At 45.6% G+C, this 23,394-nt stretch overlaps 1 protein-coding gene across 4 annotated transcripts in view; it reads left to right on the top strand.

The window, feature by feature from the left end:
* Positions 1-23,394, top strand: part of CHKA (choline kinase alpha) — a 292,703-nt gene that overhangs the window by 265,687 nt on the left and 3,622 nt on the right. For all 4 annotated transcript variants that reach the window (XM_040410247.1, XM_040410243.1, XM_040410245.1 and 1 more), the window contains 3 exons: positions 14,426-14,534; positions 16,529-16,635; positions 18,742-18,823. In XM_040410247.1, coding sequence (XP_040266181.1) covers positions 14,426-14,534; positions 16,529-16,635; positions 18,742-18,823 — 298 coding nt within the window. The remainder of the gene's footprint in view (positions 1-14,425; positions 14,535-16,528; positions 16,636-18,741; positions 18,824-23,394) is intronic.

Here is a 23,394-nt window from a genome sequence, read left to right as displayed (position 1 = left end):
TCCATTTTTTCCAATTACAAAGCAAGGGTTAAAAGCCGAACAAAACTCAATATTTATTGCCCTGATTCTGTAGTTTACAGAAACACCCCATATGTGGTCGTAAACTGGTGTACGTGGACACGGCAGGGTGCAGAAGGAAAGGAACACCATATGGTTTTTGGAAGGCAGGTTTCACTGGGATAATTTTAAGTTGCCATTTCACATTTGAAGACCCCCTGATGCGCACCCCTAGAGTAGAAGATCCCAAAAAATACCCCCATTTTAGAAACTACGGGATAAGGTGGCAGTTTTGTTGGTACTATTTTAGGGTACATATGATTTTTCGTTGCTCTATATTACACTTTTTGTGAGGCAAGGTAACAAAAAATAGCTGTTTTGGCAATGTTTTTATTTTTTTGTTACAACATTCATCTGACAGGTTACATCATGTGGTATTTTTATAGAGCAGGTTGTTACAGACACGACAATACCAAATATGACTATTTCTATTTATATTCTCCATATTCTGAAAGCCATGTTTTTTTGTTTTTTTTTGGGCAACTGTCTTATGTAGGGCTCATTTTTTTCAGTATGAGATGACAGTTTAGTACTATTTTGGGGTGCATATGACTTTTTGATTGCTTGGTATTACACGGTTTGTGATGTAAGGTGACAAAAAAATTGCTTTTTTTACACCGTATTTTTTTTTTTACACTGTTCACCTATATTTTTATAGAGCAGGTCGTTTCGGACGTGGCAATATCTAATATGTATACTTTTTTTTTGTTTTGTTTTACACAATAATATTTTAAAACAAAAATAAAAAAATCATGTTTTAATGTCTCCATAGTTTTTTTTTTTTGGCCGATTGTCTTAGGTAGAGGCTCTTTGTTTGTAGGATGAGGTGACTGTTAGATTGGTACTATTTTGGGGGCATACGCCTTTTTGATTGCTTGGTGCTGCACTTTTAGTGATGTAAGGTGACAAAAAATGTTTTTTCTCGCCCATTTTCCTTGGGGGACACAGGAGACCTTGGGTATAGCTCAGCTCCCTAGGAGGCATGACACTAAGTGAAAACTGTTAAGCCCCTCCTCCAGCAGCTATACCCTCAGCCTGGAGAGAGAGACGCCCAGTTTTTGCTTAGTGTCCAAGGAGGCAAGACACTCCCTGCAGGGCTGTTTTCTCCTTGTTGTTTAATTTTAGATTTTTACTTTTTTCTTTTTCTTCCAGACCATCAGGGACAACAGAGACTCAATAGACCTCTCTGTTTCTCCCGGGGTTGAGCTGTGCCAGTGCCGGTCACCCGCACTGCTGCCTCCCCCACAGAAGGCAAGGTGGACCAGGGTAGCCTAGCTCCCCTGCATCCCGCCAGCGCACGGGTTGCCCACACGCCAAGTCCCTCTTCCAGCGTCCTGCCACTACGGTGCCAGTAGCTGAAGGGGCGAACCAGCTGGAACGGACCGAGGGTGAAGAGGGCTGATGGTGAGAGAGTGGCTTCTCCAGCCCTACGTCCCCCCCCTCCCGGTCTCCTGTGTGCCTGACCCCCATACTGGTGCCTCTGGACCCTTCTGTCCTTGCTGGACCTAGGCTGGCCCCTGGGGTGCAGCAGGGTGGCAATCTGCTCCCACTCCTCCCCTCCTGGCCTCCATAGGACATGCAATGTCTCCCCACCGCTAGCTTCAGAATTGGTGCAGCCGCATTGCCTCCCTTCTCCTGTCATATTATCACCTTAGCTAACACTGCACGGGCACCCGGTCTCAGGGTCCCCCCCTTCCCCTTATTGGTGTGCTGCTCAGGGCCAGGGGCCCGCTCCTGACGGCCGAGGCGTAAGGCCTCGCCTCCAGCCCACAGGGTGGGCACCCGCGGCCGGCATTGACTTAGCGCGATGCTCCAACAGGCGCCGACTGTCGGTGCATTCCGGTTGGCCAGCGCCGCAAATTTTGACCCAGGCTCGCGGGCTACTGGGCCACAACTCTGACGCCCCTTCCCGGTCCCCTGACTCCTCCGGCCGGCGGGGTGGGCACCCGCGGCCGGCATGGGGCATTCCGGTATGCCGGGCGCCCTAAATTTTGGCCCAGACTTCGCGGCCCTGCTGGGCTGCAATTCCGGCGCTCCTTCCCGGCTTCCTGACTATTCCGGCCTGCGGGGTGGACACCCGCGGCCGGTATGTACACGCGCCACTCCGGCTCAGGTCCGGCCGGTACCTCAGATACAGTGCGGCCCCGGTCGGCCGGGCGCCGCAAAAATTTAGGCCCCGGCTTCGCGCCCTGCTAGGCCGCAAAATTCCGGCCTCGGTTGGAGGAGGCAGGATTTTCTCCAGGCGCGAATTCTTCCCGCCTGGAGGTTCCCCTGCCCCCATTGGATCGCAGCGCCGCCCCCCATGCCGGACCCCTGTTAACCGTTTGGGTACGGGCTGGCTGCCATCTAGAGGAGACCCTCTCAGTTCTGGGCTTCCTCATGGGCCTGTATGGCTGGCCCCTTTCCTGCCTCTGAGAGGCTGTGCCCCTGTATGGTGGCCCCCCTTCCTGCCTCAGAGAGGAGGTGTTATTAAAAAAAAAAAAAAAAATGACGGATTTCTTGTGGGCTGCGCAGGACGCTGCAGCCTTATGTCAGTAGTGCTGGCCGTACGCATTCCCCCCTTCTATAGGCGGCATGTCGCGCTCCCCGGCTGCGGCGCTGGCCAGGTGCGTGTTCCCCTTTCTAGGCTGTTTCTTGCCCTCTCCCGGGATACGGCGCTGGCCAAGTACATGCCGCCCTTTCTATAGGCAGATTTAGTCACCCTCTTCAGTTATGGTGCTGGCCATGTGCATGACCCCCCTTCCTAGGCGGAATACTGCTTTCTCCCTGGCTGTGGGCTGGCCTTGTGCATGACCCCCTTCTATAGGCGGAATACTGCACTCTCACCGGATACGGTGCTGGCCATGTGCACGACCCCCTTCCATAGGCGGAACGCTGCACTCTCACTGGATTCGCTGCCGGCCATATGCATAACCCCCTTCCGTAGGCGGAATTCTGCACTCTCACTGGATTCGCTGCCGGCCATGTGCATGACCCCCTTTTATAGGCGGAATGCTGCACTCTCACTTGATTCACTGCCAGCCGGGTGCACGACCCCCTTCCATATGCGGTATGCTGCACTCTTACTGAATTCGCTGACTGCCTTGGGCATGCCTCCTTCCCTCAGGCGGCATACATACACTCTCACTGACTGGGGTTGTTCTCTCGCCGGTAAGTTGCTGGCCATGTGCATGACCGCCTTCCAGGGGGGTGCTTGCACTCACTGGATCCGCTGCCGGCCATGTGCATGACCACCCTTCCATAGGCGGTGTGCTGCACTCTCACTGGATATGCTGCCGGCCATGGGCATGCCTCCTTTCCTCAGGCTGCATACATACACTCTCACCGACTGTGGCTGTTCTCTCGCCAGTACGTTGCTGGCCATGTGCATGACCCCCATCCATGGCGGGGTGCTTGCACTCTCACTGGATGCGATGCTGGCCATGTGCATGACCCCCCCCCCTTTCTGGGTGGCATACTGCACTCTCACCGGATGCACTCTCACCATGAGCATGGCCCTCTAACATGGGTGGAATGCTTGTACTCCCTTTGGATACGGTGCTGGCCTTGTGCATGACCACCCCTCATTCCATGGGCGAAATTTTGCACGCTCACGAGACTCACGGCTGTCCTTGTATATGCTGTACTGGACTTGTACATGTCCCCCTTCATTGGCGGAGTAGTTGCACTCTCACGAAATTTGGTGTTGGGTGGATTATTGCACAATCACTTAATGTTAGGATAACCCTGTGCATGTCCCCCTTTTCACTAGGTGGACTTCCTGCTGGATACTGTGCGGCCATGTGCATGGCCCCCTTCTGGGCGGAATATGGTATGTCCTACTTCTCTGAAGTCGGTACTGGCCTTAGGCATCACCCCCTTTTGGGGCGGGCCTTTGCACTCTTACCGACTGCAGTGTTTGCCAGGTACATTTCCCCCCTTTCTGGGCGGACTGCTTGCGTTCCATCGCATGCCGTACTAGTCTTGTGCATAACTCCCTTTCAGGCTGCACTTTGCACTTCCGTAGATACTGTGGGACCTTCGCTGAGTGACTATTTTGCAGTGAGCGGACGTTCTTGTGCGCTCTGTGCGTTGTTTGGGCCGTGTATGCCTTCTCCTCCCGTAGGTGGGTTGGCCTTCTCACTGCTTACGGGGCTGCTCGTACGTATGCCTCCCTTCCTCCTGCGACATACTTGTTTCTCTTTCGACACGATGCTTGCCGTAAGCCTTGCACTCTTCTCTGAAGAGATCATTCTGTCCACCTGACCCGGACGGGCTCTACTTGCTCTCTACTGCACCGAGCTAGGTGGTACTCATTCTCGGATTTGGATTGTATATTGCGGTTCCGTTGTGGCTGTATCCACCACGTTCGTTGGCCCTTCCACTTGGGGAGTGTTCGTGGTTCCTAGATGCGTACCCACGGCATTGCTTCCCTGCGCAAGCTGTCACATGGATGAGAGTGCTGTCTGCAGCGCCCCTCGAATTCTACATTTGCTCTGGCGGGACTACGGTTCCCTCGCCTACTACCATTTCCTCCTTTTCGGATCCAGTGTGGTATGAGTCCTTCCTATTGACGCCCTCTGCGCTTCAGTTTTGCTCTGCTGCCAGGTTCGGCCGCTCTTCTCGGGAAGGTCACCCAACTTCTCTTGGGTGCTCAATTATCCAGGTCCGGGGGACCTCCACTTTGGGTTCTTCAGGGTATTCGCCTTCTGCGAGGCGGTGAGCCGGGCGTCTCAGAGTAGCGGGTGTTCTGCTTTTGTTCTGTCCTACTATGACGTCCCTGTTGCCCACTCCTCCTTTCGGTTGGAGGGTGTTATGCCGGCCTCTGTCTCGACTGCCTTTTCTAGCCGGCTCTGTTTTGGCTCCCGCTCGGGGCATAGCTCACCAATGTGGCTTCTGCCGCGGCCAGGCTTGTCCTTAGCTCTCCCACACCGGGACTGTAGAACCCCTTCCTGTGGTGGCAACATCGACATGGACTTTAGCCTGTCTTGTCCTGGCATCTGTCGGATGCTGGGCGGACCCTTTCGGTTCCTCCCGTCTGTCCTTCTGCTCCCCCACTCCGGGTGGATACGGGACGACGTTGCTCGGGGGCCGACGGGACCAGTTTTGCTGACTCTTCTGCCCGTGTTACTGGTCTGCGCCTGATCACATTGGGTTTTCTCCCGCTTGACCAGGCGATTCCAGCGGGCATGCTAGTGTTCGCTCCCGGCCGTGCTTCGTCCAGGATCTATTGTCGGACTTAGAGTTCTTACCTGGGGTTCTGTGGGAAGCTGGAACATTCCCCACCTCTGCCTTTCTCTCCCCATGGTTCTGTCTTTCTCCAGTCCGACCTGGACCTGGGACTGGGACTCTGTTCCTTGAAGTGTCAAGTGTCGGCGCTGTCCATCCTCTTCCAGCGTTCCTTGGGCCTGTCAAGACCTTCTTCCACGGAGTGGCTCTTTGGTTCCTCTGTACCATCCCCCGGTACTGCCCTGGGAACTACATACTGAGCTCTCGGCGCTCCAAGCGTTCCCTTGGAGCCGTTACAGAAGTTCTCTCTACTTTTTCTGTCCTGTACGGTTGAGTTTTCTGTAGCCATCCTGTCTCTCAGACGGGTGTCTGAATGGCGGCCCTTCTTGTTCCGAGCCTTCTGTCCTTCCCTAGAACAGGGCTGTTCTCCATCCCGTCCCTTCCTTCCTTCTGAGGTGGTATCTGCCTTTCATCTCAACGAGGCTATCGTCCTCCCCTTCCCACCCCCGGGAACGGACACTTCACCGATTGGACGTTGTTTGGGTCTTGCAGTATTACTTGGAGATCTCCGACTCTTGTTGACGCTCGGTCTCTTGTGGTTCCAGGAGGTCCGCGCAAAGGTTTGACGGCCTCCAGGGTGGCTTTCCTCCGCTAGATCAGAATGGCTATTGCTGAGGTTACCGCACCAAGGGCAGGGTTCCGCCTTTGGTGTCACCATTCATTTTACCAGTGTGGTCGGTGCCTCCTGGGCCGGAGTCATTGGGCTTCGGCCGTGCAATTGTGCAAGGCAGCCATCGGTCTTCCTTGCACGCCTTACCAAGTTCTACAGGGTGCATACTCGGGCTTCGGCGGATGCTGACCTTGTTTTACTACTTTTAAAAATATAAAAACCTTTTTAAAGGGATTCTGTCACAAAGTTTTGGGCTATAGAGATACGGACATGCACGGCTAGATCGCCGCTAGCATGTCCACAATATATCTGTCCTATAGGGCTGTGTGCTTTTAATTTCTTTAAAAAAGGATTTTATAGATATGTAAATTAGTGTTGTATGTGTCCAAGGGGCTGTACTAACCTTCCTGGAGGCCAGCCACGCCCGCCTGTGAAGGAGCCCAGCACCGCCTATGTCCTCCGAATCTCCTCCTTTCATCAACGATAGATTGCCGTAATCAAGTGAGATCACGGCATCTAAAGTGTTAAAAACCGGGAAACTTGCTCCTCCGGGCCTCCTACCGACATCTCCTGCGGCCAATGGGGATGTCGGTAGTTGCTTTAAATGCTGAGAGACCCAAAGTATTCATGCTGCAATTCTTATTTTGGCCACCAGATGGCAATGAACTCATTTTAAAAATACATGATCATTAAAAAAAAAAAATAAAGATTTTATAGGCTTATATAAGATTCAAAATCATTGCAATTTTTTTTTTTTTTAATAAAAAATATAAGAGACGGATCCGTCATGAACTCCATTGAAAGTCAATGGAGGACGGATCAGTTTTCTATTGTGGCAGAGAAAACTAATCTGTCCCTATTGACTTGCATTGGAGGTCATGCCGGATTCATCTTGCTCCCCATTCCAGGACAGAAAGCAAACTACAACATATTGCAGTTTGTTCTCCAGTATGGGAACGCAACTAAATGGAGCGGAATGCATTTTGGAGCATTCCATTCTGTTCAGTTACGTTTTGTCCCCATTGACAATGAATGGTGACAAAACTGAAGCGTTTTTGTTTTTTTCCGGTATTGAGGCCCTATGACGGATCTGAATACCGATAAATATTAATGCTAGTGTGAAAGTAGCCCTACCCAAAATAATGTAATGAAGTATGATCAAAAAGTCACAAACATTCCAAAATGGTATGAATAAAAAGTACAGATTGTCCCACAAAAAAATTAGCCGATATAGGAGTAGACATAAAAATAAATAAGTTATGGGGGTCAGAATATGGTGATTTTTTTTTTCAAAGTTTAAATTTATTGTTACACTAGACATAAAAAATATATATATATATATATGGGGTATCGTTGTAATCGTACTGACCCAATTTTGCCGCAAACGAAACGCTGTGGGAACAAAACCCATAAAACGGTGGAGGAATTGCATTATTATTCCAATTCCACCCCGTTTGTAATTCTTTTACCGCTTCCCACTACATTGTATGCCATAATTTAATGGCATTAGAAAGTACAACTTGCCACTCATACAGCTATATGAACAGAAATATAAAAAAAAGTTATGGCTCAAGGAAGATAGGGAAGAAAAAATGAAAACGGAATAAAAAATAAATAAAAAAATAAAAATGGTAGTGAAGGGGGTGTGGTTTGCCAGCCGAGAGAGATGGCCGCTTGAGCTGTGAGCTCCCGAGCCCTACTAAGCGACTTGATAGCTACAACAAGCTGACACCCGTCACAGCTGCCTAAAATTGGAGCAGAGGTCTCCCTCCTTACACCCATGATGACGAAAGGGAAAATATCCGTCAAGGAGCAAGGAAAATTGGACTTCTTTGTGGAGAGGCTAAGAGATCAAGATGGCGCGGGCTCGCCTGCTTCCACGCGCTCCTCAGGATCCACGGAACATGTTTCACCAGCGACCACTCCATTCCAACAGAGAAGCCCCCCAATCTCTCAACCTTCCTCTATACACTCCTCTCCACCGGTCAAGTCTCCCCTAATCCAGCCTGAGACATTCTTACCTGACCGGCGCAGTCCTCCCGGTTCCCAGGACCACGTTGTCGACTCTCTCCCTGCCAGAGTCCGCGAAACAGAAACCGCGGCTCCAAGAAGACACGCTGAGACCAGCGGGGGTGAGTGACCGGGGTGCCCCGTCTCTAGCAGACTTTCCCACCACGGACGATCTAGCTACCGGCAGTATGATTAAGGAAATGTTGGTGGTATTTAGCCGCTCCATGCATAATGAGATTGCGGCCTTGCTGTCTCCCCTGCAGGCCTCCATTACAGAGGCAGATAAACTGCTCACCCTTGTTGAATCTAAAATGGGAGACTTTGCGGCATCACATAATCACCTGGTAGATGCTCATGAGGAGTTAACCTCAGAAGTCGAGAGGCTAAAAAATGGGCGGTTAGTCGGGTAGAAACTGCCTCACAAGCCCACACCATAGTGCCTGATGGCTATCAGGTGCCTTTCCATGATTATGTATAACGGGGCCCTAGCTCGCTCTTTCAGTATGTGTAGTTTTCACCTTGCAGATCCGCCATTCCTTCCTCCAACATGGTTCTCAAAATTGCCGCTTTAAATGTTAAAGGGCTGAATAGCCCCTTTAAGAGATCTATGCTGTGGAAGGAAATTCGCGAACTGAAATGTGACATTTTCTGCACCACAGAAACTCATCTGCTCCAATCTGATGGTCATAGAATCCATCATCCATCCTTCCCACATATTTATCAGTCCCATTACATAAAAAAAACAAAGAGGAGTTCTAGTGGCCATAAGCCACTCAGTGGCCTTTTCCTTGAAATACTCGGTCCTGGACCCTGGAGGTAGATATGTAATCCTAATATGCTCTATTAATAATGTTGACTATACGTTGGTTTTTTTATATGCCCCTAACAGGCATCAGTTATCCTTCCTTCGCCGCCTGGCTTCAAGGGTGCGTGAGCTGAGGTCTGGCCATATGATCTGGAGTGGTGACTTCAATTCCATCTCAGACCCAAGCGCAGATACCACGACTCCCTCCAGAGACGCTCCTGGAGCTATTAATTCTCTTTTTCTGCAAGAAGACCTGTATGAAATTTGGAGAATACAGCACGGGTCTGAAAGAGATTACTCTTTCTTCTCAGTGGCAGGCCAATCCTATTCTAGAATAGACATGTTTTTAACCAGCAGGTCAGTGATTGCTAACACGATTTCATCGTCCATCCATACGATCACATGGTCAGACCACGCCCCGATCACCTTATTGCTTAAAGAATCTCACCTAACTAAACCTTATTCTCCTTGGCGAAATAACACATATGTAATTGATCACCCTGAACTTTCCCAAGAACTCAAAGCCGCATTGACTGAGTTCTTTCATATAAATGACGGCTCTGTCACTAATCCCTCCACCCTTTGGTGCGCCCACAAGGCGTATATTAGAGGCGTCTTTATTAAGATAGGAAGCAGACTGCAGAGGGAACGCAAAGAGAAGATAGGAAAACTACTGAATGAGATCAGGAGAGTTGAGACCCTTAATACATCCTCCGTTTCTTCTTTACACTCAGATAACCTCAAATCACTTACAGTCTTGTGAAAAAATTAGGACACCCTTTGAAAGCATGTGGTTTTTTGTAACATTTTTAATAAATGGTTATTTCATCTCCGTTTCAACAATACAGAGAGATTAAAGTAATCCGACTAAACAAAGAAAACTGAAGAAAAGTCTTTTCAAGATCTTCTGTAAATGTCATTCTACAAAAATGCCTATTCTAACTGAGGAAAAAGATAGGACACCCTTGCCCCTAATAGCGAGTGTTACCTCCTTTGGCTGAAATAACTGCAGTGAGACGGTTCTTGTAGCCATCTACCAGTCTTCGACATCGGTCTGAGGAAATTTTACCCCACTCCTCAATGCAGAACTTTTTCAGCTGTGAGATGTTTGAGGGGTTTCTTGCACGTACAGCCCTTTTCAAGTCACCCCACAGCATCTCAATGGGATTCAAATCTGGACTTTGACTTGGCCATTCCAGGACTCTCCATTTCTTCTTTTTCAGCCAATCTTTGGTTGATTTACTAGTATGTTTTGGGTCATTGTCATGTTGCATGGTCCAGTTCCGCTTCAGCTTTAATTTTCTAACTGATGGTCTCACATGTTCTTCAAGCACCTTCTGATACACAGTAGAATTCATCGTGGATTCTATGATGGTGAGCTGACCAGGTCCTGCTGCAGCAAAGCAGCCCCAAACCATGACACTTCCACCTCCATGCTTCACAGTTGGTATGAGGTTCTTTTCTTGGAATGCTGTGTTTGGTTTACGCCAAACATGTCCTCTGCTGTTGTGTCCAAATAATTCAATTTTGGACTCATCTGTCCAAAGAACATTATTCCAGAAGTCCTGGTCTTTGTCAACTTTATCGCTGGCAAATGTCAGTCTGGCCTCGATGTTTCTCTTGGAAAGCAAAGGTTTCCTCCTTGCACACCTCCCATGCAAGTTAAACTTGTACAGTCTCTTTCTGATTGTAGAGGCATGTACTTCTACATCAACAGTAGCCAGAGCCTGCTGTAGTTCTCGAGATGACACTTTAGGGTTTTTGGATACCTCTTTTAGCATCTTGCGGTCTGCTCTTGGGGTGAACTTGCTGGGGCGACCAGTCCTGGGCATGTTGGCAGTTGTTTTGAAAGCCCTCCACTTGTAGACTATCTTCCGGACAGTGGAATGGCTGATTTCAAAATCTTTTGAGATCTTTTTAAATCCCTTCCCAGACTCATAGGCTGCTACAATCTTTTTTCTGAAGTCCTCTGACAGCTCTTTTGCTCTCACCATGGTGCTCACTCTCACTTCAACAGTCAGGAGCACACCAAACTAAATGTCTGAGGTTTAAATAGGGCAAGCCTCATTCAACATGCAGAGTAACGATCTACTAATTATGTGCACCTGGTGTGATATACCTGTGTGAGATCTGAGCCAATTTAAGAGGGAATACATGTGAGGGTGTCCTATCTTTTTCCTCAGTTAGAATAGGCATTTTTGTAGAATGACATTTACAGAAGATCTTGAAAAGACTTTTCTTCAGTTTTCTTTGTTTAGTTGGATTACTTTAATCTCTCTGTATTGTTGAAACGGAGATGAAATAACCATTTATTAAAAATGTTACAAAAAACCACATGCTTTCAAAGGGTGTCCTAATTTTTTCACATGACTGTAGCTCTCAACTATCTGCCTGTCTCCTTTACAAGCATGAATTACGCTTGAAAAGGACACAGGCCATCTTCTACTCTCAAGATAACAAAGCAGGTCGCTTGCTAGCTAACCGCTTAAAACAGAGAGCAGCTAAGTCCAAGATCCCCTATCTTTTAGACCCATCCTCAGGGAAGAAAATAGTGTCCCCTATGGAAATAGCTGATGCATTTGGTGATTTCTATGCCTCCCTCTACAATCTGTCCCCCCATAAACTAGCCACGCCACCACAACCAGAACTCATTGACGCCTTCTTAGACAGGTTGGGTCTTACACAGTTGACTACTGCCCAATTACAAACTCTCAATGCCCCCCTGGCCATTGAAGAACTCCACGCCATTGTTAAAAAACTACCTCCACATAAAGCCCCAGGTCCGGATGGCCTATCTAACTCCTATTATAGGGTATTCTTCAACCAGCTCTCCAAATATATGCTACACTCCTTTCAATCAGCCAGAGAAACAGGATCCTTCCCCAAAGAAATGCTTGAAGCATTAATAGTGACCATTCCCAAGCCCAATAAGCCAACTGATGATCCAAAAAATTTCCGTCCCATATCCCTCCTAAACACGGATATAAAGATATTCACCAGAATCCTATCATCTAGATTAGCCCCCCCTCATTCCTTCAATGGTGCACTCTGACCAGGTCGGCTTCGTTAAAGGCCGCCAAATTCAAGAAAACTCTAGAAGAGTTCTAAACATACTCTCTCACCTCCACAAAAAGAAAACCCCAGCACTTTTCGTGACACTAGACGCTGAAAAAGCGTTTGACCGCATCTGCTGGTCTTTTTCCTTTGCGGTTCTGTCCAAAATGGGAGTAGAGGGCCCTGTCCTTGCTTCTTTTCAGGCCCTTTATAAGGATCTTTCCGCTAGAGTATGGGTAAATGGGACCCTGTCCAGGCCATTCACCATTTCCAATGGGACCAGACAGGGATGCCCCTTCTCCCCCCTCATGTTTATCTTATCTATCGAACCCCTTGCCCAAGCTTTATGGTTGGAAAGGAAAGTATCAGGTGTCTAGATCGCAGATCGCACCCATACACTGAGTCTTTATGCAGATGACGTGATACTTACGCTTACCGACCTTGCATCCTCCTTATCCTCAGCCCTGGACGTTATTTCCCAATTCGGCCAACTTTCCTATTATAAATTAAACTCCTCTAAATCCCAGGCCCTACCCCTCAATCTAGACCCCCAAACAGAAAAATTCACTTTAGATTGGCAACCTGACCAAATCCAATATTTGGGCATAAACCTTACCTCCTCAATCCATCGACTATATCTGGCCAACTACCCCTCTCTGCTATATGGTCTAAAAAAAGACCTAGAGCAGTACAATAAGTTCGAAATATCTTGGCTGGGCAGGTTGGCAACTTTCCAAATGTTTGCCCTGCCTAAACTCCTCTACCTATTTAGGGTTCTCCCTATAAAGCTTCCTGCATCATATTTCTCTCAGTGCAACAAGTTATTAAACACCTTCCTGTGGCATGGCAGAAAACCCAGAATTGCATCAAAAATCTTGCATGCCAGGAAACAATTAGGCGGCATTAGTTTACCAAATATCCATGACTACTACCTAGCGACACAAATAGCCCAATTGGAGAGCTGGTGGAAGATGGACTTCTCCAAACAATGGACTCATATTGAGGTCTTAGGGGGCAATCTAAGAGCTTTACTGATAGCCTCGATATCGAAGTCATTTATAAGACCATACTTGTCCTTCCTCGCCTCCAATGCCTTGGATTGTTGGATCAGATATCACACCCTCACTGCCAAAGGAATCCATCCCACTCCGGGCCCTATCCCGTTAGTTGTTCTAGATCACCTTATCCCTGATTTGGGTGTGGGAACTTAGAGCAAACATGGTATTACAGAGATTCTCCAGCTATTTCAAGATGACAGCCTAGCCACCTTTGAAAGCCTACATCACACCTTTAAGGTCCCCATTGTTGAATTCTACAAATATCTTAGAATTAGGCATTTCCTAGCTAAAAATCCCACTTTACCAGCCGCTAACAAACAGATATTAGAGCTATGGTCGCTGCCAAGACAGATCTCTAAAACCCTTCGTCCCTTATACTCTCAGTTTAGTCGCAAAGACACTTTCACTATGTCCGCACCGCTGTTATCTTGGGAACGAGATTTAGAGTCCAGATATATACCTTTACAATGGCAATCAGCTTTTAAGTATGTCTCGAAGAATATCACCTGTGTGACCCAATACAAATCATTTGTAAAAACCACCCTAAGGTGGTATTTCACCCCTGAAAGGCTACATATAATATACCCGTCTGTCTCCCCCCTATGCTGGAGGAACTGTGGCCATAAGGGCACGCTGTTTCATATTCTATGGGACTGCCCAGTAGTTAAGCCTTTTTGGGAAGAGGTTTTTTCCCTGATTTCTCAGATCTCCAATTCAAGGTCAACTCTGAGTTCCCCCTCCCCCTCATTAGCACTGTTGATGATTGGTATCACAGATATACCCACAGCATACAGGGGATTAGTCTGTCATATCCTCCTCTCAGCTAAACTAGCTATCACTTCAAAGTGGAAATCCCTGTACCCACCCAGAATACTCGAAGTAACCCAAAGGGTTAACAAAACCTGTCTCTTTGAACAAATTATGGCCTCTGCATCTTGTAATGCAACGTGTAACACAACGAAATATGAGAAAATGTGGCGAGTGTGGAAGTCCTCAAAATACATGTCCCCCTCCTAACCTTCCCAGCTGAGCAAGGTTTAAACCTTTCATTCATATACTCCCCCCCCCCCCTCCCTTCCTCTCCCCTTATTTGTACACTTTGAGGAATTATTGATATTCTGTATTATTATTATTATTTGTTAATTTACTTTATTACTTGTATAGACCTATGTTTTAACTCCCTTTGTCTGGGAGATTTCATGCTTAAATATGACTGTACTCACCTGCGAGTGTGGAACAGCATTATTTGTCTTTTGATGATATACCTTAATAAAAATTATTGACCCTAAAAATGGTAATGAAAGGGTTAAAAAGAAATTAAAGTTTCAATGATGCTTACATTTGGTGATCAGTTTAGTTATTCACATTTGTCTGGTAGGGAATAATCAGCAGACTTTGAGAGCACTTTTCATGTTGGCTGTGCTTTTTCAGCTGATGACCAGTGTTCACATTTGTAGCGTTAATATCCTACTATACTGATATTGCCTCAATAGTGCACCTAAATTGTAGTGATTGATACTGTCCTGTTACTTTTTCTAGTGACTTGCATTTATATTTCTTTAGGGGTTTTGACATTGGAAATCATTTTTGTGAATGGATGTATGATTACACCTATGAGAAATTCCCCTTCTTCAAAGCCAATTTTTCAAAGTATCCCACAAAGAAACAACAGGTAGCTGTTTTAAGGCATCTGAATTTAGTTGGGGGCTGCAGAGCTAAATTATGCTAACTACAATTTAATGGGGTTTGCTTCTTAAAGGGAATCTGTTACCACGACTTTGGAGTATTAACTGCAGTAATACATGAATAGTACTGCAGATATGGAGCCCTGATCACAAATTTTTGTTTATTTTAAAACTGCCCCCATTCTTCCACTGTCAGTGCTCAGAGCTGCATTGCATGCATGCACACAGTTCTCTCCATTTAGCAAAGCACATCAGTCCCGACTGTATTTCAGTGCATCTTTGAGATGTGACAGTGGGGCAACCAGGGAGAGTAGGAAAATAAAAAAAATGGTCATCTGGACTCATTAGGTACAATATTACTCATACATTACTGTAGCTAATAGTCCACCACAGAATTGCTATGGACAAATTTCTTCTAACATTTAGTATCCACAGAGTTCTTAATAAATGTATGATTATTGGAGGTCCCTACCAATCATGAAGAAGGGGTCCTCTGTGTGAAGGGAGCATTGGGCATTCCATTCACTTCTGTGGAATTGCCTAATAAAGCACTCTATCTCCGGCAGTCCAGTGGTCACACGTGCAGCACCGCACTTTTCATATAGGGGAGTCTAGGTACCCCTTTCTCCTGATCAGTGGGGGTCCCAGTAGTCTGACGCTAAGCGATCATACATTTATCACTTATGTGGATAGCACTATAGCTCAATTTTGCCCTGATATGTGACCTGCTTTATATTAAAGGAGTTTTCATATTCAGTTCTTCCCTGCAGCTTCTGGTGCTGGAACTAGCACTTTGACTGGAACAGGGAAGCAGCTCTGTTCAAAGTGTAGTGACCGTGCTGGATTACTGCAATTCATCTCCCATTATGGCCTCATGCACACTGCTGTTGCCTGACCGTGCACTTATTGCAACCTACAAACAGCGGGTCCGCAATATATACGGGCATCGGTCGTGTGCACACCCGTTCGCTTGGAGTGCTTCCATGGGGTTTCTCACTGTGCCTCCGAACCGCAAAGAAATAGAACAAGTTCTGTATTTATTTATTTTTGTGTGGTGCGGACAGATTACAGATCAATTCAAGTCTAATGGGTCTGGATCCATATCTGACTACCGCACGTGCCCGTGCGTTATATGGAGCGGCAAGCACATGTTCATGTGCATGAGGCCTAAGGTGAATGGGAGATAAGCTGCAGTAACTGAGCACAACCACTACAGGCTGTGCTACAGAGCTGTGCTTCCCATTACATTCAAAGTGCAATGTATGGAACTGATTGAATATTGATGACCTACCCTGAGTAAAAGTAATCAATATCGGGATCCTGGAAAACCTCTAAGGCCTAGTTCACACGAACGTATGGCTTTTATAGTTTTTTGCTGTCTGTGTTTCACGGATCCGTTGTTCCGTTTTTGAGTTCTGTTGTGTTTCCGTTTCTGTTCCTTTTTTCCGTATGGCATATACAGTATACAGTAATTACATAGAAAAAATTGGGCTGGGCATAACATTTTCAATAGATGGTTCAGCAAAAACGGAACAGATACGGAAGACATACGGATGCATTTCCGTATGTGTTCCGTTTTTTTTGCAGACCCATTGACTTTAATGGAGCCACGGAACATGATTTGCGGCCAAATATAGGACATGTTCTATCTTTCAACGGAATGGAAATACGGAAACGGAATGCATACGGAACACATTCCGTTTTTTTTGCGGAACCATTGAAATGAATGGTTCCGTATACGGAACACAAAAAAACGGCCCGTACACTCGCAAAAAAAACGTTCGTGTGAACTAGGCCTAACTGTGATGAGATCCCACAATGTACTGTTACTGGTTAACAAAATATACTATCGATTTATTCTACTTTACCGATTTAAGCAGGAATACAATAATGGAACATCTGTACTAGTAAAGTTAAAAGCAAAGCTTGCCTAAGGTTGACATTAAAAGATATCAGGATGTTTGACTTGTTTTTTTTCCAGCTTCATTTTATATCTATTTATATAAGAGAATTTCAGCCCAGGTTTGAAAACCTGAGTAATGAAGAGAGAAGTAAGGTTGAGAATGACATGCTGATTGAAATTAATAGGTGAGTGTGGACTGAAACAAACTTTTCTATTATTAAAGTGCCATTCATTCCATGGCACTGTACATATGATAAGGGGTATACATAGATAATAAAAACATGTACAATATGCATTAACAAGATGAGTTACAAACTGGTATAGAAGGAGTGAGGACCCTGCCAGTTAGGGCTTTCAATACAAAAGTTGTATTTTGATTGAGAGCAGGGCAGCAAGTGTTCAGTTTTCTATTAGTGCCACCACAGGGGCAGCAAAACATTGCAAATTCCACTTTAAAATCATTAAGTTCACAAATATTCAGACATGTCAGGTCCTTCAGAGCAAGAAATGCTTTGCTTTAAGGCGGGTTTACGCATCCCGATGTTACAGCAGATTGTTGGGAAGGAAGCGTTCCTTCCTGGCAGTCGGCTGCTCGTTCAGTGGAGTAGACTCCTGCATTTGCATGCAGCAATCCCCTTTACAGTACGAGGACGAGGGATAGATATTGCGATCGCTCATCCCTATACAGCTTCACTGTTTCTGGACAGCAGATCGATGTTTAGACTAGGGATCGACCGATTATCGGAAGTACCGATATTATCGGACGATATTCAGGATTTTGTAAATTATCGGCATCTAACCTTGCTGATATACCGATAATGCGTATAAAGCGAATACTAGTGAGCGCTTCGATTATGGAAGCGCGCACTAGTATTCATCGGGTGCAGGGAGCAGGGAAGAAGCGCAGCAAGCGCTTCCGATACTAACCCTCCCTGGTCGTCTTTGATGGGGCCTGTGCTGCACTGTCCTGACCCTGCACAGCGTCAGGACGTAGTGCGGGCACTATGACCTGACACTGCATGCTGTTAGGTGACAGTGCAGCGCGGGCCGGAGAAGACAGGGGAGCGAGACGCTGGACCCTGAGATGAAGAGGAGTCAGATGTATTCATCTAAGGTCTGATAGGGGTTAATGAAGGTCTCATCTGAGGCCTGATAGGGGTTAATAAAGGTCTGGTCTGAGGTATGATAGGGGTTAATAAAGGGCTTCTCTGAGGTCTGATAGGAGTTGATAAAGGGCTGATAGGGGTTAATAAAGTCAGTGAGAAGGGGGGAATGGTGTGGAAGTTGGCATTTGGCACTAGTATATTATAAATGTAAATTATAAATTGACTACCAACTAAGGGCTTTATTAATTTATAATTGACATTTATAATATACTAGTGCCAAATGCAAATTTCCACCACCTCAGTGACTACCAACTAATATATATTATGAGATATAAAATATCGGTATAAATTATCAGCTATCTGCCTGAAAGTTCAGATTATCAGTATCGGCTCTAAAAAATCTATATCGGTCGATCCCTAGTTTAGACAGCATGATCTGCTGCCCAGAAACATAGAAACATAGAATGTGTCGGCAGATAAGAACCATTTGGCCCATCTAGTACGCCCAATATACTGAGTACTATGGATAGCCCCTGGCCCTATCTTATATGAAGGATGGCCTTATCCCTATCCCATGCATGCTTAAACTCCTTATTTGCAGCTAGCACTTCTAAAACGTTAATTTAGATGCCTGCGCCAGCTTGTTCATTGGGTGATCGGCGGCACATTTAGACAGGCAGATTGTCGGGAACAAGCATTCGCAGGAACGGTAATTCCCGATCTGACGAAAATGGGGTCATGTAAATCCACATTTAGCCTCCTACAGTACAAGGATGGATTATCTTTTGTGACTGGTGAATCCTATGTTATCTGTATATGGATATTAAATATTAATATAATCCTGCCTGTGATGATAATGAGATGATTGATAAAGTGATCTGTACAGACCAAGAAGGTGCACCCGTTAGTTAGGCTTAATGGCCAGTGCATAAACTACTGTTAGTGACATGGTAAATTTAAATAAAATCACCAAATTTCTTTAAAAGTATGTGCGACATAAACATTTTATTTAAACAATAAATAATTTTTTATGGCACATTCCCTTTAATTCCCAGGAAAAACCCTATAAAATCCAAAATGGAAATTGATGGAATTACTTGTTACTTGTTGTTACCAGGAGTCCAGTAGTTTAACTTTCTGATAATAAAAAGGTTTTTCATCTTTTTTTCTATTTTTATTTTTTAGATTTGCTCTTGCATCCCATTTCTTCTGGGGTTTGTGGTCTATTGTTCAAGCAAAAATCTCATCTATTCAATTTGGGTATATGGTGAGTATCATTTAATTGCTGCATTTTATTATACTCTTGAGTTGGTAATCAATTAGACGTTTTAATACATTCATACAGTACCTGCAAAGCAATGGTACTGAGTCAGTTGTTGCATCTGGACATACAATTACCCTAAATGGAAGATGAATCTGCACCATCTGCAGAGAGTTTCAGCTGTGATGTACAACTTACACTTTGCTGCAACTGCTGGGATTAAAGCTAGGTAGAAGGACTTCCTAAAGAGTAAAAAAAATTGTGGATCTAAAATAAACTTACACGTTTTGCTCATATTCTGACATGATCAGAAAGAACTTCATAATTATTGAATGCTTCGATTTCAGTAGAGAATGCTGCTAAGGCTACTTTCACACTAGCGTTTTTGCTGGATCCGGCAGGGTTCAGCAATAACGCTTCCGTTAGTGATAATACAACCATCTGCATCCGTTATGAAAGGATCCGGTTGTATTATCTTTAACATACCCAAGACGGATCCGTCATGAACTCCATGTTAAGTCAAAGGGGACGGATCTGTTTTCTATTGTGTCAGATTCAGAGAAAACAGATCCGCCCCCATTGACTTAAAATGGAGTTCATGACGGATCCGTCTTGGCTGTGTTAAAGATAATACAGCCAGATCCGTTCATAACGGATGCAGATGGTTGTATTATCACTAACGGAAGCGTTTTTGCTGAGCCCTGCTGGATCCAGCAAAAACGCTTGTGTGAAAGTAGCATTGGCAGCATTCTCTACTGACATAGAAGCATTCAATAAATGGACATCCTTTTGTGGGTCATGACGGATCTGTCTTGCTCCGCATTCCAGGACGGAAAGCAAACTGCAGCATACTGCGGTTTGCTCTACAGTATAAGAATGGAATGTATTTTGGAGCATTCCGTTCTGTTCAGTGACGTTTTGTAGATACTGGGAATGTATTTTGGAGCATTCCGTTCTGTTCAGTTAAGTTTTGTCCCCATTGACAATGAATGGGGACGAAACAAAAGCGTTTTTTTTCGGTATTGAGACCCTATGGTGGATTTCAATACCGGAAAATATTAACGCTAGTGTGAAAGTACCCCATCAGGGAAAACATGTTGGGACAGTGTAGAGGTACTTAGGGGGCATTAGGGAGAGGTTCCTGCATGGGGTCAGGGCTCCAGATGGCGACCAAAATGGTTATGCTACTTAGAATTTACAAATGGCGACAAGATTTTTTAGTCTTGTCGCCATTTGCGACTAGACCCACCGCCGCAGCACTGCAGTTGAATACAGCGGCGGGGCACATGAGCTGATAGTTCTCCGCCCTGCCGCCGCAGCTCTGCAGTTGAATACAGTGGCGGGGCACAGGAGATGATGGTTCTCTGCCCCGCCGCCGATGTTCTTCTCAGCAGCGCAGTGGAGAAGGAGTCTCTCCCTCCCCCCTGTGCTTCTGCCGCCGCTGCCAGTAGGAAGAGAGACAGGAGGAGGAGGGGAGGGGCTGTGGCCACTGTGCCACCAATGAAGATAACTGACCTGTTAATACAAATACAGGAGGCGGGTGCCTGTCATAGAGGTCGGGTCCCTGTCATAGAGGTCGGGTGCCAGCTATTTGATTCCGGCACCCGCCTACTGTATTTGTATTAACAGGTCAGTTATCTTCATTGGTGGCGCAGTGCGCCCCCCCCCCCCCAACACCCCAGTATAATAAACATTGGTGGCGCAGTGCGCCCCCCCCCCCCTCCCCAGTATAATAAACATTGGTGGCGCAGTTAATAAAAAAAAAAATTTACTCACCTCCTCCAATTGATCGCGTAGCTGCCGGTCTCCTGTTCTTTCTTCAGGACCTGTGGTGATGTCACTGAGCTAATCACATGGTCCATTACCATGGTGATGGATCATGTGATGTACCATGTGATGAGCACAGTGATGTCACCACAGGTCCTTTGACAGGTCCTGAAGAAAGAACAGGAGACCGGCTGCTACGCGATCAATTGGAGGAGGTGAGTTAATTTTTTTATTTATTTTTTAATCCTCATTGGCACTGCCCACTGCGCCACCAATGTTTATTATACTGGGGGGGCGCACTGCGCCACCAATGTTTATTATACTGGGGTGTTGGGGGGGCACACTGCGCCACCAATGTTTATTATACTGGGGTGTTGGGGGGGCGCACTGCGCCACCAATGTCTATTATACTGGGGTGTTTGGGGAGGGGGGGGCGCACTGCGCCACCAATGTTTATTATACTGGGGTCTATATAATGTTTATTATATTGACCTTCTACTGAGCATTCTGTATTAAAGAATGCTATTATTTTCCCTTATAACCATGTTATAAGGGAAAATAACACTGTGAATAGACTTTCATCCTAGCAACCATGCGTGAAAATCGCACCGCATCCTCACTTGCTTGCAGATGCTTGCGATTTTCACGCAGCCCCATTAACTTCTATGGGGCCTGCGTTGCATGAAAACGCACAACATAGAGCATGCTGCGATTTTCACGCAACGCACATGTGATGTGTGAAAATCACCGCTCACGTGCACAGCCCCATAGAAGTGAATGGGTCCGGATTCAGTGCGGGTGCAATGCGTTCACCTCATGCATTGCACCCGCGCAGAAATCTTGCCCATGTGAAAGGGGCCTAAGGGTGAATAGGACAAGGGTTCCAGCCCCTAAGGGGGCTAATAGTAAGTAAAAAAAAAAAAACAACACAAACACTAAGGCTACTTTCACACTTGCGGCAGTGTGATCCGGCAAGCAGTTCCGTCGTTGGAACTGCCTGCCGGATCTGCCGATCTGGATGTGACTGAAAGCATTTGTGAGACGCATCCGGATGCGGATCCATCTCACAAATGCATTGCAAGGATTGATCCGTCTCTCCGCTTGTCATGCGGACAGACGGATCCGTCTTGTATCTTTTTACACATTTTTACCGGTCTGCGCATGATCGGAAGGACGGATCCTGCATTCCGGTATTTTGAATGCCGGATCTGGCACTAATACATTCCTATGGGTAAAAATGCCGGATCCGGCATTCAGGCAAGTCTTCAGTTTTTTTTCGCCGGAGATAATACCGTAGCATGCTGCGGTTTTATCTTTTGCCTGATCAGTCAAAACGACTGAACTGAAGACATCCTGATGCATCCTGAACGGATTGCTCTCCATTCAGAATGCATGGGGTTATGCCTGATCAGTTCTTTTCTGGCATAGAGCCCCTGTGACGGAACTCTGTGCCGGAAAAGGAAAACGCTAGTGGGAAAGTACCCTAAAGTATTACGTTTAAATCCCCCCTTTCCCAATTTTACATATAAAATATATAAACAATAAATAAATAAACATATTACATAGCGCTGCGTCCGAAAAGTCCAAACTATTAAATTATTAAAAAATATCTCCTATGCGGTGAGCATTCGCCATTTTTTAGTCACCTTGTCACCCCAAAAAATAGGATAGGACTCTTCTATTATGGGCCGAACGTTTCATAAAATGCACGCTGCTTTTTTTGGTGTTTTTGGTGTTTTTTTTGCGCGGTATTTAGTATCGCAATACTTTTTTATGGTGACGAAAGCAAATCAAAATTTTGGTATCGAAACAACCCTACGCCGATCTGTTCGGCGTAGTGTTGTCACGATACCAAAATTTTGATTCGGTTTCGATTTGGCGACTAAAAATTTTATTTGGCTCCTAAATTTTTCAGTTCAGGAGCCAATGGATACTAGGTATTTTTTTGAGTCTGGAGCACTGGGGGTCCTTTTTTATTGGGGTGGATACTCTAAGTGATTTTTAGGGTGCATTTAGGGACAGTATCCCATCTCATTTAGCCCTCATGAATATAAAGATCTTGTACAACCCTTTAAAAAAAAAAAAATTAAGTAAAATCAATGTTCCAAAATCCAAATGGCTAGCCTATGATTCTGAGCACTGACGTTTGCCCAAACAGCAGTTTATGTTCACATATTGCATTTTTTTCCCTGCTATTTCTTTTTTTACCCTTTGTGAAAATAGGGGCTAAATGAACATACAGTGGGGAAAAATTTTAACTGATATTTTTAATGGTCTAATTTTAATAAAGTCTGAGAAACATATGTGATGTCAAAACGGTCACTACACCCCCAATGAATTCCTTGTGTAGTTTCCCAAAATTGGTCATTTCTTAAAGGTTTCAGCTGTACTGGTACCTCAGTGGCATTAACACTAGGGTTCAGTAACTGCATTGTATTCCACAATTCTTTAGACTGGCTAATGCTCTGGTTACAGGATCTGCATTATTTATGAGTTAGGCTATGTGGTGCATTTCATGTACTGTAATTACATTTGATGGGACCAGCCAAAATGATCTGGCAAGCGATTGCTTCATAATGTAAATATGCCTATAGAGAAAGATATGGACTATAATACAGACTATAACTAAGACTCACTACAAAATGAGCAAAAGCTATATTTGACTGGCCAATTTTCAGCAGAGCTGTGGAGTCTGTTGGCCAAAGTTCTGACTCCAATTTCTGCATTTTATCACATGCTGATGCGGACTCCAGTTTCCACTCTGATTCTTCATAAATGGCTAATAATTTAGTAATAACAAATGTACTGTA

This window comes from Bufo bufo, chromosome 10 (assembly GCF_905171765.1).
Source record: "Bufo bufo chromosome 10, aBufBuf1.1, whole genome shotgun sequence".
In the NCBI taxonomy this organism is placed as follows: domain Eukaryota; kingdom Metazoa; phylum Chordata; class Amphibia; order Anura; family Bufonidae; genus Bufo; species Bufo bufo.
Note: the sequence above shows the minus strand (reverse complement) of the source record. Positions and strands in the feature narration are given on the sequence as shown.